Raw genomic sequence first — 17,518 nt, forward strand, 5'->3', positions numbered from 1 at the left:
ATCTAAGCTGTTCATTATTCACCATTCCCACTAACTGCGAACTGCTTAGGTTTGTTATCTGCATAGAAAATGTTATCCACTTACGAAAATAACCTCTGGTTATTTAAAATGCACATGTTCCCACAATACACTTGTTTGCAGGCTGCATTTTCATAGCAGCTTGCAGTGGACAGATAGTTATATAATTATACAAACCATCAGCTTAACCAAACTTTTGTTGATCCTGTTATCCAGAATTCCAGGGAGTGGACTGATCTCATAATCTGCATACAATTTTCATTAAGTTCTTGAAAATCCCTCTCCACTGGGTTTTACTATGTTCTTGTTTCTGAATGACCTTTCCTTGGGTACCATTTGTATGGGCTTATGAATCTTGTAATGAAACCATCAGTCTTGTCTTTTTTCCTGTTGGTGAATATTTGCCCTGCTTCCCACTGCAAGGGGTCAGAGGGGGCCACACAGGGCTCCAACTATGTTTCCTTTGTGCTGCTGTGTGTGATAGGGCAGGGGGGCTTGGCTATACTTGCAGAATTACCCTCAAATGCAGTTTTCTCTGATTCCTCTCTTTCCCTCTGAGGCTCCATATTTTGAAGGAATGAAATATGTGCTGAGGAGTCTCCTCCTGAAATTTGGGTGCTAAGAGTCCCAGGAGAAGTATTTTGACAGAGATGAACAAAAACAATACTTAGCACATGCATGAATCGGAGAAATGGAATGTACTAAAACAGGGAACATGATGTCATTTGTTAAGAAAACTATCACAGGGCAGACAGAGTTTCAGGATGTTCTAAACAGTAATGGGGAGTTTGAAGTGAGTTTTACAGTTTCTCTCAGCTTGACTAGAGGACTCTTATTTAATTACACATTTGCATCCTGCCTCAATCCAGTAAAGATGTGAGGCAGCAAGCAAGAGGAGTTTGCGTGCTTGTCTGTTAAAAAAAAGCATTGGTTAAGTGGAGTCAGACTGTGGAGTTGGGAGAAATTGACATCGCTGAGCTACAATGCAAAAAACAGGGATATGCTTGTCACCAGTAAGGGCACAGAGATGGGCTGAGACAGCAGAAGCAAGGTAGGCAGAACCCAGGATTCCTCCCTAAGTCGGAGTATTTAACAGGCATTCATCTAGCAACTACTATGAGTTAAACACCCCAAGGAAGGGTGCCCAGAGAAGGAGAGGGAGGTCACTGTACTTTGCTGATTCCTAATCTAGATGGGGAGTCCAGTCATGGACAGGGGAGAATCTGCCTGTGGCCTTGGGCAGCATGAATGAGTAGGGGCCAAGAGGCTGTCAGGGAGGCAGTTTCAGGTCCTGCAACAAGGAGACCCTGTTGTGTAGAGGACAGGATGCAGGACTTCAGATGTGCTTTGAAGGGTGGATAGGAAATAGCAGAGAAAGAGCAGTTTTAAAACTGTTTGCCATTTAAGAAAGAAGCCCACAGTCTTTGGCAGCCATGCAGTGGAGGAGCGGATGAGTGCACCACCCCTTCTTTTTTTGCTTGCTCAACACATTGGACAGTGAAAGGTTGTGCCTGACCTCACACTGCTTCCTGTCACACTCTCTCCCTGCCATCTTTTAGTTTCAAGTGGCTGCCACTTGGCTGATGCCTGCCTTGCTCAGCCTGGTCTGTTTTGCCACAGTTGCTGCTTAGTATGAGATGCCATGCCAGTCCTCTTCCTGATGGGGTGACTTTTCATATCCTTTATGTGGGTACAGCCAGTCTGGAGGCAGCATAAATCCAAACCCTGCTTCCTACCAGCTGGACAATCTTGAGCAAATTTCATAGGTTCTCTTAGCTCGGATTTTCTGCTCTGTGACACGAGTATTTGCACCCTTCACAAGAGAGGCGTAAGGACCAAACGAGAGCTTATGTGACATTCCTGGCAGGCACATAATAGACACTCAAGAAAATGTACCCTCCCTCTGTATCACTTGCTTCATCTACTTGAGGACTTCCCATCAGGGTTTCTCTGTGGGGACAGGAAAGACATGCCCTCTTCCTTACATTGCTGAGTAGGGCAAAGAATAGTTCAAATGTAAACCAGGTGGGTTTAAGATAGTTTGTGTAGAGCAAGAGGCCCACCCAGAAGACCTTCCTAGGGAAGAGAGGAACTGAAACCTATTTGCAGGTTTGCCCAGTGACCTTAGTCCTTCCTTTCTTTGTGGGTCGGAAAGCTGAAAATCCAGGCTTGTTTCTCCTTCTTCCGTTTTTGTCACCAACTGTCAGGCATTAGAAATCACAGCTGCTTTCTGATTTTCCAAGTCCCAGTTCAGGCAACAATGCTATACACTGAATAGCAATCAACTATTTACATCCAGTTGTTAGAGGCTCAAGGCAGGCAAGTTTCATGATCCCCAGTTTCAGATGCGAAGTTGAGGTTGGGGTTGGCTGGAGCTCTGGAAGATTCCAGTCTTCAATGTGCTGTTATTGTTCTCTGTTGCACTTTTTAGAACCAAGAGCCACTGAGAGAAGAAGACTCTGATTTCATCCTGACTGAAGGTGACCTCACCTTGACCTACGGGGACAGCACAGTAACTGCCAATGGCTCCTCAGGCTCCCACACAGCCTCCATGAGCCTCGAAGGCAGTCGAAGAACAAAGAGCAGCTCTGAGGAGGTGCTAGAACGGGATCTGGGAATGGGAGACCAGAATGTCTCAAGCCGGGGCACCCGCCTAGTGTTCCCCCTGGAGGATAATGCATGACTTTCCCCCCAAACTCTGAAGTGATGGGGTGGACCCTCCAGTGGTGTGGGGCTGGCTGCATGCTCCAGTGTTGTTTGAGGTGGGACAATGACTGACTGGAACTAACGCTTCTATTTTATTAAGGTCTGAAGATATCTTAACATTTAAAATTTAACCCAAGATACAGATGCTGGGGCTCAAGTGTCTCTTAAATCAACACAAATGCAGACCTATTTCCACTTTTTCACATAGTAGTGCGCTGTTCAGAGTTAAACAAAAAACAATCGCATGCTTTACTGGTCTCTTAATTCATTCACTTGCAGTACCTGAACCAGGTGCGGTAGGTGCTGGGGATCCCTTCCAGGAGAGGCTTCATACCCACACACAGCACTGCAAGTCCAGTTGGATGTAGGAGTATCAAATGAGGGGAGAACAGGCTAGAAGAAACATCGTGAAGGAAGGCAAGTGAGATTGGACCTCCAAGGATTAGGGGAAGCTAGTGTTAAATGGGACAAAATATGAGAAGGCAATTTGAGTGGCAGCTCTGGCAACAAGGGCTGTGTGATACCAACCTCATCTCAGGATTCTTGACTTCTTTTGCTACCTGTGTTTCCTCTAGACTGAAGATTGGAAAATATATCCACCAACATTTCAACACGGGGGAAAGAATTGTAATTCCTTATTTGGAAATCTCCATAAAGAAGTTACTGAAATGTTTAAAGCCAAAGGCAAAATAGTGTTATACAGTTGTGTTTTTTTAATTAATCTGAAGGCAGTAGAAACTGTTTAGAAACTGATGATGATATCACTGCAAAAATCAGTCAATTCCTGAGGGCTGCTATATGAGCTGACTGCCTGGAAAATGATGAACAGGACTGAAATATCTACTGTGAGTTTAGAAATGACAGCAAAATTTTTAGAGTGCTTTGATCTGGGGGAGAGAGGGCAGTAAGAAGCCTAAAGGCAATAGGTTAGTATTCAGAGGGAAGAAATCTCACTGTGAAAAAAAATAAGTGCAAAGAAAATACGGAGTAGTGTTCTAAAGACTGAGTAGAATTCCACCTTCAAGCTAAGAAATGCATGAGATTTCAGTGGCCACCTGAAGAACCAGAGGTGACCCAGTCGAAAGTTAAGCTTTATTCAGTCCAGTAGAAGTGTCTGTCTACTCTAGCATTAAGAATCTAGATGTCTTGACAGTGAGGGCCATGTAGAGAAAGGTCATTTGCTTGGTATCTGGGGAGGCTTGCACCAGCTTAATGTGTGAGTATGGTCTCAAATTTAGGTTTTAGCTTGGGTTCTTTTGTGGGTGAGATATTCTGCCTGCCTACACCTGTAGTAAGTTAAATACTGAGAGAACTCTTGGAAACCAAGTTTGAGATTCTTCCTGTGTCTCTATGCTTCAGTGCTATAATATTTGAAAACCCAATTTCTAAAAAGTGCTTTCATTAAATGTGGGCATTTCTGTTACTATGGCAGACAAAGTAGTGGCTCTGTCTAGTGCACCGATCATGAAATCAGCCATTTAACCTTTTAACTCATATTTTTTTTTAATTTTATTTTTTGGTTTTTCAATTACAGTTGTCCCATTTTCCCCCCATTGCTCCCCCCCCAGCTCACCCCTTCTCCTGCAATCATATTCCTCCCTGTTGTCCATGTCCATGAGTCATTCATATACGTTCCTTGACTAAACCCTTCCCTTACTTATCCCCCTTCTCTCCCTCCCCCTCCCCTCTATTGACTGTTATTCTGCCCCTTGTCCTATTTAGTTCGTTTGTTTATGTTCTTTACTTTCCTGTATTAGGTGATATCATATGGTATTTTTCTTTCTTTGCCTGGCTTATTTTACTAAGCATAATTCTCTCTAGTTCCATCCATGTAGTTGCAAATGGCAGGAGTTCCTTCTTTCTCTCTGCTGCATAGTATTCCATTGTGTAAATGTACCACAGTTTAACTCGTATTTCTAATGGTTAATTTTAAATAACACATTGTTTCACACTTTGTTTTTCAGTTGATAATTTGTGTAAACCAAGAAAATTTTATTAGTCATATGAAATTGCTGGTATTCATTTTTAAGAAACAAATGACTTAATGTGGTTCAGTATAATAGAATGGAATGATTTTTATTCCCTTCCTTCCTTTCTATCTACACTAAAGTCCATTTTGATTTGATGGCCATCCATGGGCTTTGTAAGTTTGGGAAAAAAGCTAAACATATCTAACTCTCTACTTCTACTTCTAGAAGCTTTATGCCTATGCTAAGTGGTGAAAAGTAGGGTGTCACCAAGCCCAGAAACTATCTAACCCAAGACTGACTATCTTCTGTCATTCTGGCATAAACCAGTTTGAAATTGCTGACTAATGGTAGATCCAACTAAACAAAGTTCCTCTCAGAGGGCAATCCCCAGTCATCTTATGAATGTATTTGTTTTGGGTTGGGAGGAATGGTTACAGTTCAGCAGAGTTGGATGTTCTAGAGCAGAGGTTCTCAGCCTGGATGCACATTAGGATTATCTGGCCCATAAAAAAAAAATCAACATAAGGGCCTATCCTCAGAAATCCAGATTCAGTAGGTGTAGAGTGGGGCCTGGCTTCTGTGCTGTGTTTTGTATCCTCAGGGATTCTAAACTGCATTTAGGGTTGAGAGCCTTTAGTCTAGAACTTGCAGTGGACCCTACTTCAAACCTTAAAGAATGACCCAGAAAATTAAGTTTTTTAAAAAGTGTCAGTCATGTGCAACAAATTGAGTGTTGATCAGTAATACAGACTGAGTAGCTGTGAGGGAGTTTCATGCTAATGTTTGCAGAACACAAGAATGTACTCCATAAAGTACAAGTGAAATAAAGGTCACATTTGAAAACCTCAGAGTGTGAAAGGAAGAAAAGGGTTAATCGAGTCTAAGTATGGGGAGAGGATTAAAAACCTGTCATCTTTGCCCCCATTTGTGGAAAAGGGGGATTTTATCTTAACTGAGCTGCTGACTAATGTGAAGATTTCTGAGAAGCTGTTTTTTCAATTTAACCTGGGATTAAATTAATAGTTCCCTTAGCATTCAAGTGAACTTTCTTTCTCTTCATACTTTCCTTGTCCCCATGCCTGAATCTATGCTGGACTCTTTAGAATAAGACTGGGTCTATTTACTATCAGAGCATAGGCCCCATATTTAGTGGAAGGTTGTGATCACTTTGCTGTCATGTGGCAGTGCTGGTGGTAGCTGGTAATTAGGGACATGCAAACTTTTGTGTGGCACCGACAGAGGGAAGATACAAACTCCTGCCACTTCTTTTAATATCCTGTTTGGGAACTACCAGGAGACCTGAACTTTCCCTCCTAGACAAGAAAATTTGGCATTTAAATAAGGCTGCATTTCTTCCAAGGAGGCAAGTATAGGAAAAGCATATGTGATTAAATGGACACTGACCATCCAGTATACTTACTGGAGTGACCAGACAAATAAGCATTGATGCCTTGCAGCTAAAAACCACACTGTGACATCAAATGTTTCACCAAATAAACAACAAGGAGCTCCTTAGGTTGTGATTTCTACACATGTGATCCTCTGTGGTTTGGTTGACAAATGAAATTTTAGAAAACACCAAAAATGCTATCTTAGCTATCTATGAGCATTTCTGTCTAGGACAAAGAAGTAATAGTTCCTCCCAAAATAGAGGTCTGTTTCATGTCCTTCCCCTACCCCCATCATCTCTCTCTTTCTCTGTCCATAGTCGAAGTTACTGTAATCATGTCAGATATTTAATGTGAACAATTATTTCTAAATGTAGAAACACCACTGATACACTTAAGAGATTGGTGGCAGGGCAGCTGACCAATTCATCAGAGGTGAAATCATCTGCTTGTAACTCTACTTTGGTACCCATTGTGAGTTCTAAGAGGTGAATCAGAAAGCTGATTTTATCATTTGTTGTCAAACATAATCTGGAATGAGTGTTGCTGTAAAGCTAGCTTGCTGATTCAATAAATATATGACTTATTCCCCTTCAGAAATGGGTAACTTGACAAGTTTCATGCCTGCCTTTGGTGTTGATTCTGTAGATGAGTTAGTGTAGTAGCTAGTCTGTCAGAAATTTTAGGCTGGTATCATTGAGTTCTGATCACTTCTGTTGTTTTTAAAGTGGGAATCTGGCTTGCCAGTGTCATTTGCTATGTGCTGACACAGTAAGTTGAAGGAATCCAGTGGCCAAGAGTTAGAATTTAAAAGCAACCATTTGAATGCTGCTTTCACCACTGATACCTTGGTACCTGAAAAGACCTTCCCTCTTTCTAAAACCTAGTAATAACAACATACACAGAAATACTGCAGAAACCAATGCAACTGTTTAACTGGGAAAATCAAGTAGGATCTTTGACAGTCCTTTCAAAACAAGATTTAGAAATAAACATTTTCCAGTTTCAATTTTCATAAATAGAATTTTTAAAAAATTAACAAACACATCTTGTATTGTTACCCAGTGCTAGCAGAAATTGTAAAGAGAAAAACCAAAGTTTTTGATGTAGGTTTTATTTTTGTAAGCAGGTGTACTATAACCATAGCCCACATGGAACACATAAGCAGTCAGTTTTCTGCTACTTGAGCCTTGGAGAAGATAAGAAGGAAGGTCTGACTGTTCGGCCTTTTGAAATGGTCTAAAACAAAGAGAGCTTGGGAGAGGCCACCTTTTCATTCTGATGGCCACCTTTTAAAAAGGGTTAACAGAATTGCCAAATATCATGATCAGCTCAACTCTTGGCCAGTGGAAAATGATCTGGGCTGTATATATTGGAGGAGCTCAGATAGAAAAGGACATGTGAACAGTATGAAGAACCGCATCTCTGTCTGAAGCACTTAAAAAAGTTAACATCCCAGTGTTACTGGGGAACTGTCTAAACTACATGGACATTTTGGGGCTGACTTTTGTTGTGATTATTCCAGTTGTGGGCTTTGCATAAACAGAGGAGTGGTTTTCAGTTGTGTGGGTGTTAAGTCTATGGATTTGGAATTTATCACTGAAATCATTCAAAGTGTGACTTCATAGTAGGGTCACTTCCTCCTAGGCTGTCTCTTTCTTTTTTACATAAAATAAATCTGGTACTTCTTACTTAGAAATTTTATGTTCATTAAAATTATTAAATGGAAAGTCCACCTATATTCATTTAATAGCTGAAAAGCAATTTTTTAATAGACTAAGATAAATTTAACTTGGATGATGTGACCTTCTGGGGGACTTTTTATAGAATGCTTACATACTATAATTGAGGAGAATTTTGTCTTCTACTTCCATTCAACAGTGTCAAACTGGTGGTTTTATAAAATTAACATTATAGTATGTTATATAAACATGTAATATAAAATAATGTTTAAATATGTTTAACTGTGAAAAAGTGAAGGCTTGGAGTTATCAGCAACCTTTATGTGCAATAAGGAAAACTGAAGTTAGGCCCCGAACTTCTATCTTTCCCTTGCATCCTACTTAACGTTTGCCTTTGTGTATATGTTTAGATTGATATTGTAAAGCTAGCCACATGTTTTCCTGCCTTTGCTGATATTTAACACATTTTTCTCAAAGCTTTTTCTGTATTTTTTTTTTTTTACAAAACTCAAAATAAAAAGATTAACTGCCTGAACTAATCTTGTTTTGTATTTTAAAAGTATTGTCTGTTAGTAGAGGGGTATAATATGATCCAAATCTGGCCTACTGCCTGTTTACAAAAGTTTTATTGGCATACACTGTGCTCATCATTTGCATATTGTCTGTGACTGTTTTCATGGAGAACTGAGGAGTTGTGACAGAAGAGAGCAACTATTTACTTATAAAGCCTGAACTATCTGTCTGGTTCTTTACAGAAAATGTTTTTGCTGACTTCTGATTTAGATGCTGGAAAAGCTTTATTAAAACAGGGTCTAAAAATCATAGCAACAGATTAAAAAAATTTAAAGGTGTCTTAGGGTTAAAAGGACCACTTTAAACTTGATCTCTGCCTGTACTTTTCGTGGCCTGCAACAGTCTTTAACAGGCTTTGAGTGTTGGATAGCACTAAGAATCCTGAACCCATTTCCTTTATAGTCTTCATATTTTTTTGTATGTAGATTAGCTTTTCCCAGAACCATGTATTGAACTACATCGTAAAATCTGAAGCTTCCTAGCAAAACAAAACAAATCCTGTCATTAGCATGACCCCAGTCCTTTAATAGTACAGTTACAAAAACACCAGATAGAACAATTTAAAAGTAAAAATTTGTTTCAATTCATTAAGCGTTCTCCCAACCTACAGAGAGAAATTACTTAAAAAAAAAACATCACTTCAGGGGCAAGGAGAGCTATTTGAAGAAGAGCTAGATGAGTCAGGTTTAAAACAATATCACCCAGACCTTTAATTTAATATTAAGTAATTTAATCAAGATAAACAGTACTGCACCTGGCCCTTATTTACATTGATGTTTTGTCCAGACACCTACTGATGGGAAATGGTACCAAGTCACGTCTCTTCTTTGTTGTTAGAATGCCTTGTTGAAATGGCTCCAGCTGAGGCAGGTTCAGGCTGGGAACTAAAGCTCTTCCTATTTTAATTATCCACATTGCACTGTCACTTCCGCACTGGAAGCTCTGTTTCAACCAATGTGTTGGTCAGTATTTTATAAGCTCATGATATTCCTGCTCTGCAGAACTGCAAAGCAGTTGGTACCAAATCAAGTCCCAGTCTCTGTCAGCATGATAGACTGTCTCCACAGTGTGGCTTCTCCAGTGCTGGGGCAACATGCTGAGGGCCCCGGTTCATGGTGACTGACCTGGAAGGAAAGGAACAAAGTATGTTTGAACTTCAGAACATAGAAATCCACAAAGAAAAAGTCTGCTGAACCCTGGTGATGTAAGGCCTCTTCAATATGAAACTTTTAATAATCTTCCTTATCTATGCTGCATTATCCAATGCTGGAAATCCATTACCAAACAGGTATCTGTCATTTCTGCTCTGTGAAGACAGATCAGAGATAAATGTAACTGACCCAAGAGGTGTTTAGTGAGAATGAAGGCAGGAAAAAGATGGGGCACCCCTGTATGACTGCTTTCTGCAGCTGCTGCTGTGGGATGCCTATTGAGAATGGAATTTTCTGAGACCTGCTAGGTAGAGTGGGGAAAGAGCTGGGATTGAGGCTGTATCTTTAGGTACCAACCATGTAACTATCCATCCTTCACTTGTGTACTGGTTCACATGTCCAAAATAAATCTTAACAACAACTCGCTGTTATATACAACCGAGGCTGTACATAAGCAATGAATCCAGCTTCCTTCTGAACATTTTTCTTTCATTAAAACACATTGCTTGTGTGACTGTATGGGAACAGCAGAGAGAGGGCTGACTCTGGGTACATTTGTACTAGTTCTGCTATCAGTTTCTTATGATCCTTCCTCTGATCCTGGGTGTGTGCCAAATTTGACATTATTTTCTAATGTGTTGAAACTATCCATCACCTCAATATAACTACTGATGTAGAGTTTGGGAAGGAAGCACTTTTAACATGATTAAAAAGGTGCAATAAAGATTCACATCAAACATTAAGGAAAAGCTAATTTCATAAAGGCCTTTCAATGAACTTTTACTACTGTTAGCATGAGTTATTTGCATAAAAGAGCCACCATGCCAAATTTCAGTATACAGTAGTGCTTCTCTATATTGCAGTCCACTTATCGTGGCCTCACTGTATCACGGGATTTTAAAAAAATATTATATTTAATTATTTATCATGGATTTTTTGTTATATTTCCGGGTTTTGCGGTACTGTATACATATGTTGTTAAAGTTACGTAGGTTTAAGAGTGTAGAATATGTTTAAGAACATAAGTAGTGTTTAAAAAAGTGGAAGAGGTTAATAAGGGAGTGGGAAAGGTTAATAAGTGACTGGGAATGGTTTATAAGTGTGTGGGAAGGGTTTATAAAGCCTTAATATATATATAAATACTAAAATAAATGTAAGGTTCCTACTTCGCAGATTTTCACCTATAGTGGGGGGGGGGATCTAGAATGTAATACTCGTGATAAGTGAGGGAATACTGTAATTCAGTTTAATAAAAATATATTTCCAGATGGGCTAACTCTGGTTCCAGATAAGATGGAGTAAATACATTTCTCATTCCTCCCACAAAATGTAACTGAAATAGCCAAACACAATATATAAAACAAAGATAAAACTCTGAAGGGTGGGGAAAGGAAGGCAGACTGACTAGATATCTTGGGTAATGAGGAAAAACATAGTTGTGAGTTACCCTGAGTTTCCTTTTGCCTCCTCTATCTCCTGGACTGGGTGCTCACAAAGCCAGCAGGCCAGAAATGCCAATGGTAAAAAATCAAAAAACCTCACAAAAAGCCTGTTCTCTCCAGCTGAAAGGCAGGGAAAGGGCTAGTCTAGGAAGACAGAAATCAGGCACCACAGAAATTATCCCCACTCCTGTCAGCAGAGGCCTAGTGGGAAGCCAGGACTTCTGGACTACCATCCCCACCTGGCAGTAACCAGGTGATGTACCCCTTCCTCCACCAATGTAGTATCAGTGGAGGCCTGCTAAAATAGAAGATTTAAATAAAATTCAGAGATGCATATGTTCAAATGTTCAGAATACAATGAAAAATATTACTTGTCAAACTAAGCAAGAGGGAAATTTCAACTTGAATAAGAAACAAACTGATAGATGCAAACACCAAATACGTAATGAAAATATCGAAAAATGACTTTAAGCCACTATTATAAAAAATGCTTGCCCTGGCTGGTGTGGCTCAGTGGATTGAGCACTAGCCTGTGAACTGAAAGGCGGCCAGTTTGATTCCCAGTGGAGGCACATGCCTGGGTTGCAGGCCAGGTCTCTGGTTAGAGGCATACAAGAGGCAACTGATTGGTGTCTCTCCCCATCTCTTTCTCCCTCCCTTTCCCTCTCTCTAAAGATAAATAAAAATTAAATAATGTTTCAATTAGCAATTACAAATATACTTGAAACAAAAGGAATTTATTGGCAAATATAAAAAGCATCAAATGGAAATTTTAGAACTATAAAAGTTTACAACTATAAAATAACCAGAATTTTAAAAGCTCACTGGATAAGCTCAATGGCAAATAGAGATGACAGAGTAAAGAACTAGTGAATCTGAAAAGAGACCTATAGAAATTACCTAACCTGAGCAACATAGAGGAATTAGAGTAAAAAAAGATGAAGAGCCTCCTAGACCTGTGGAACCAAAATAAGTGATCTACTCTTTGTTTCATCAGAGTCCCAGAAAAAGGAGGGAAAACAAGCTGAGGATGAAAAGTACTTCAATAAATATGGCTGAAAATCTCCCAAATTTGGAAAAAGACAAAAACATACAGGTTCAAGAAGCTGAATAAACTCCAAACAAAAACCCAAAGAAATCTATACCAACTTACAGCTTTCATTAAGACAAATGCTGTGTTACTATATGGGAGCTGTTTTACAAATTTTGATATAATGTTACTTACGAAAGTAATCTGAATATCAGTGGATTTCATATCTGAAACCATGGAGGCCAGAGAAAACGCACAAAAATTTTCAAGTGCTAAAAGAAAATAACTGTCACTTCAGACATAAATTCCTTGATATCCTTTAGGAATGAAGGTGAAATTAAAACATGCTCAGGAATAGATCTAAGATGTCAGTAGAGTAGGACCAGAATAACCAACTGAAGACTAACTGAACAGAAGTCTTATAATCAAGCATTAACAGAAGAAGCCACATCGAGACTGGTAAGAAAGGTGGAGATGGGAAAAGGGCTGGCCCAGCACACACATGCAGAAGCTGAGGATACGGAGGGATATCTCAGATGCAAAGGTTCCGAGATCCAGCAGGAGGCACCCACATAACATCTGGCTGTGAAAATCAGTGGAGATTCTGACAGCCAGGGAGAGACAGAGTCTGCTAGAGACCCAGGAGCCCTCTTAAATGTTCAGCACACAAAATGTCTTTGCAGTCACTCACCCTGGGCTCCAGCTGAGGGAGGGCAGAGCAGACGAGAGTCCTGTGAGGAGAGACTGGGGTTTGTGAGTCCAGGGAGAAAGTTCAAGGGACAGCCTCCAGGGTCCCTGTGCTGAGTCCCTCTCCCACGCCGCTGCTCCTTTCTTGTGCCAATCACTTTCCTCCATGTGACATCAGCCTGGGGAATGCAATAGAACAACCCACCAACTCCCTGTCTCCCTGCCCTGTGGAGCTAATACCCTGTGGAGGAGTCAGCTGCCTGGCCCTGAGGCATGGAGGTCCAGGAAGACTCAGGGTATCAGTGACTGAGTTGTATGGCTTGGAGGCAGGGACCATTCCTCTCACTTGCCCCCAAGCTGACTGGTGCCTCCCCTTTATGGGATATCCAGTAGACCCAACCTCCTGACTCCTGGCAGCCCCACCCTGCCAAGATTGGACTCTCCAGGAGGTCCAAGCAGAGTCTGGGACAGACTAAGTTCTGTGGCTCTAGTGTGGGGTCATTGCCACCCCACCCTCCGCATGCCTGACTGGTACGAGCCCTCTCTTCACATGGCCAAACTGTGATCTGTTTGGACCTCATAAAACTTGGCTGGCCTCCATCTGAAGATTCCGTGAGACCCTGCCCCACTACAAAGGTCAGCAGGCACCTAGTGGGTGGCAGCGAGTACTGAGTGGCCTCATACACAGCACTGGCACTGGGTTTGAATCTATATAAATCTGGTGATATAGATTGATATATCTCACACCTACATGGAGACTTACTGAGAACCTACCTCATGCAACTCACATACCACCAGAGGCTCTTTCACTGACTGAGCCTAACAGGTAGCCAGCAGGCAAAGGCAGACAGGGCCTTTTGCTGACCTGCCCCGGGCTTGATGCTTGTAAAAGCTGACCTTGGTGTGAAGCTTGGCCTTGTCACACACACTCAGGCCCAGCAGAGGCAGCCACAAACTATGGATTTCTTTGTAGCTCCAAAAAGGTTACCCAGGGTCAGTCACAGGCAACGTCTGATATTGGCCTGTACCTGAGTCCCTCCCACAAGGCCACAGAACAAACACACCAAATGAAGAGCTTCAGACAATATAAAATTAGGATCCTATTGGCTCCACAAATGGCACATCCAAAGGGAGATCTTGGCAGGCACCAGACCCTGAGGAGGCAAATTCCATTTCAGGTGGTCAACACCTATATATCAGCTTGTACACTGGGGTGTGGGTTGATCCTCACAATCAGCCAGCTTGAGGGTTGATCTTACACATTGTCAGGCAAAGAGCAATCAAGACTCAATTACAATAGGTGGGCTCACATAACCCACACAAGAGACATTTCTGCAGCACCCAGCTCAGGTAATAAAGGAGACTGCGCCCCTGGGTTCCACAGTATACGAACTACATAAGGCTACCCTAACAAGACTGGGAGACATAGCAAATTTACCTAATAAACAGAAACAAACATGGAAGGTAACCAAAATGGGGAGACAAAGAAACATGCCCCAAAGGAAAGAACAAGAGAAATCTCAAAAATACAAAGTATTCATAAGTGAAATCGAGGCAAGCAATCTACCAGATATAGAGCTCAAAAAAATGGTAATAAGGATGCCCAAAGAGAAATCATCAAAAAAGAACAAGCATAAAAAATGACACAGAAATCACAACAAAAAGAAACAGAAATGAATAATACAATATCTGAAATGAAGAATACACTAGAAGGAATAAACAGTAGGTTAGATGAAGCAGAGGATCAAAACAGTGATTTGGAAGACAAGGTTGCAGAAAGCACCCAATCAGAGCAGCAAAAAGAAAACACAATTTAAAAAATGGGAATAGTTTAAGGGACCTTTGGGACGATATGAAGTGTAACAACATCCACATCATAGGACTCCAAGAAGGAGAAAGAGGGACAGCCAGAGATTGAGAACCCATTTGAAGATATAGTGACCAAAAACTTCCCTAACTTGGTGAAAGTAAAAGACATGTAAGTCCAGGAAACGAAGAATCCCAAACAAGAGGAACTAAAAGAGACCTACACCAAAACACATCATAATTAAAATAGGAAATGTTAAATACAAAGAGATCATTGTTAAAGCGGCAAGAGGAAGACAGTTATGTAATAGGGAGCTCCCATAAGACCATCAGCCGATTTCTCAAAAGAAATATTTCAGGCCAAGAGGGACTGGCACACAATATTCAAAGTGATGAAAAGCAAAGACTAAGTATTTTACCAAGTGAAGAATTGGCTTTAATACTCCAATCAAAAGACATAGGGCAGCTAAATGGATAAGAAAACAAAACCCATATATATTGCACCTACAGGAGACTTGCCTCAGATCAAAAGATACAGACTAAAATAGATAGAAAAAGATATTTCATGGAGGAGGAATTGAAAAAAAAGATGGGATAGCAATACTTACATCTTACAAAATAGACTTTAAAACCAAGGGTACAAATAAGAGACAAAGGACAATACATAATGATAAAGGGGTCAATCCAACAAGAGATATAAACCTTGTAAACATTTATGCACCCAATATAGGAGAACCTAAGTATATAAAGCAAATCCTGATGGACATAAAGGGATAGGTCAACAGTAATACAGTCATAATAGGGGATTGTAACATTCCATTGACATCATGGATAGATCTTCTAGACAGAAGAGCAACAAGAAAACAGTGATCTTAAATAACATACTAGATTATCATGACAGCATGGATAGAACTGGAGAATATTATGCTTAGTGAAATAAGCCAGGCAGCAAAAGACAAATACCATATGATCTCACCTATAGGTGGAACCTAATGAAAACAAACAAATAAGAAAAATAGAACCAGAGTCATGGAAACAAGGAACAGACTGACAGTGACCAGAGGGGAGGGGAGAGGGGAAGAAAGGAGGAAAGAAGGGGAAGGGTCTAGTCAGGGAACTAATGTAAATGATGCAAGGACAAGGACAACAGGGCAGGGATTGACTGTGGGAGCAGAGGGGAGGCGGGGCAGGGGAGAACTATGGGGGGGAATTGGGACAGCTGTAATAGGACAACAATAAAAAAAAAAAAACATACTAGATCAGGTGGATTTGATTGATGCTTGACCATTTCACTGCAAAGCAGCAAATATAATTTCTTTTCAAGCGCACATACAACACTTGCTAGAATAGATGACATGTTAGGACACAAAACAAGCCTCAATAAATTTAAGAATATTGAAATTATATCAAGCATCTTCTCTGACCACAATGCTATGAAAGTAGAAATCAATCACAAGAAGAACACTGAAAAACATACAAAGACATGAAAGCTAAATAATATGTTATTAAACAATGCATGTGTCAGCAATGAGATCAAAGAAAAAATAAAGATACCTTGAAACAAATGAAAATGAAGACACAACAACCCAAGACCTGTGGGACACAGCGAAAACAATCCTAAGAGGGAAATTCATAGCATAACAGGACTATCTAAAAGAAAAAAAAGAAAGAAAAAAAAACCTCAAATAAACAATCTAACTTTGCACTTAAAGGAACTTGAAAAAGAACAGACACTACTCAAGGAGAGAAAGAGTAGAAGAAAGGAAATAATAAAGATCAGAGCAGAAATAAATGAAATATAGTCTAAAAAAAGATTCAAAAGATCAATGAATTCAAGAGATGGTTCTTTTAAAAAAGATAAACAAGAATTGACAAACTTTTAACCAAACTCAGCAAGGAAAAAAGAGAGGAGTGTTTTCATCATAAATGGGTGTGGAACTTTATCAAATGCTTTTTCTGCATCTATAGATATGATCTTGTGATTTTTGTCTTTCATTTTGTTTAGGTGATGTATTATATTTATTGATTTGCGAATATTAAACCATCCTTGCATCCCTGGGATGAATCCCACTTGATCATGGTGTATGATCTTTATGATGTATTGCTGGATCCTGTTTCCCAAAATTTTATTGAGGATTTTAGCATCCATGTTCATCAGTGATATTGGCCTGTAGTTTTCTTTCTTTGTTGTGTCTTGACCTGGTTTTGGGATTAGGGTAATACTGGCTTCATAGAAAGAGTTTGGGATTTTTCCCTCTTCTTGGATTTTTTGGAATAGTTTGAGGAGGGTAAGAGTTAGTTCTTCCTCATTACGCAACAATGAAGAAAGAAATTAAGGAAGATACAAATAAATGGAAGCAAATAACATGTTCTTGGATGGGAAGAATGAATATCATCAAAATGGCCATACTACCCAAAGCAATTTACAGATTCAATGCAATCCCTATTAAAATACCAATGACATATTTCACTGACCTAGAACAAATACTCCAAAAATTCATATGGAACCAAAAAAGACCGCGAATAGCAAAAGCAATCTTGAGACAGAAGAACACAGCAGGAGGAATCACTATTACCAGACATCAAACAATACTACAAAGCCATTCTTGATCAAAATAGTCTGGTACTGGCATAAGAACAGACATATAGATCAGTGGAACAGAATAGAGAGCCCAGAAATAAACCCAGGCCTCTATGGTCAACTAATATTTGATAAAGGAGGAAGGAACATAAAATGGAATAAGAAGAGCCTCTTTAACAAATGGTGCTGGGAGAACTGGACAGGGACGTGCAAAAAAATGAAACTAGACCACCAACTTACACAATACATGAGAATAAACTTAAGATAGATTAAAGACTTAAATGTAAGCCGTGACACCATAAAAGTCCTAGAGGAAAACATAGGCAGGAAAATTTCAGATATCCCATGTAACAATATCTTCACGGATACATCTCCTAAGGCAAGAGAAATAAAGGAAAAAATAAACAAATGGGACTACATCAAACTAAAGAGTTTCTGCTCAGCAAAAGAAAACATCAGCAAGATGAAAAGGAAACCAACCATA

General features: G+C 40.0%; 2 protein-coding genes across 2 annotated transcripts in view; one reads left to right on the top strand and one right to left on the bottom strand.

Annotated features, from left to right (window-relative positions):
• The window catches only part of SLC9A7 (solute carrier family 9 member A7), a 174,611-nt gene extending 170,285 nt beyond the window's left edge, over nt 1-4,326 (top strand). The window contains exon 17 of the mRNA XM_090264238.1: nt 2,450-4,326. Coding sequence (XP_090120364.1) covers nt 2,450-2,701 — 252 coding nt within the window. The 3' untranslated portion in view covers nt 2,702-4,326. The remainder of the gene's footprint in view (nt 1-2,449) is intronic.
• A 4,638-nt stretch (nt 4,327-8,964) lies between these two features.
• The window catches only part of CHST7 (carbohydrate sulfotransferase 7), a 42,400-nt gene continuing 33,846 nt past the window's right edge, over nt 8,965-17,518 (bottom strand). The window contains exon 2 of the mRNA XM_090264227.1: nt 8,965-9,461. The gene's annotated coding sequence lies outside the window, so the exon portion shown is untranslated. The remainder of the gene's footprint in view (nt 9,462-17,518) is intronic.

Source organism: Furipterus horrens, unplaced genomic scaffold (genome assembly GCF_987537825.1).
Source record: "Furipterus horrens unplaced genomic scaffold, mFurHor1.1.pri manual_scaffold_17, whole genome shotgun sequence".
NCBI classification, from domain to species: Eukaryota; Metazoa; Chordata; class Mammalia; order Chiroptera; family Furipteridae; genus Furipterus; species Furipterus horrens.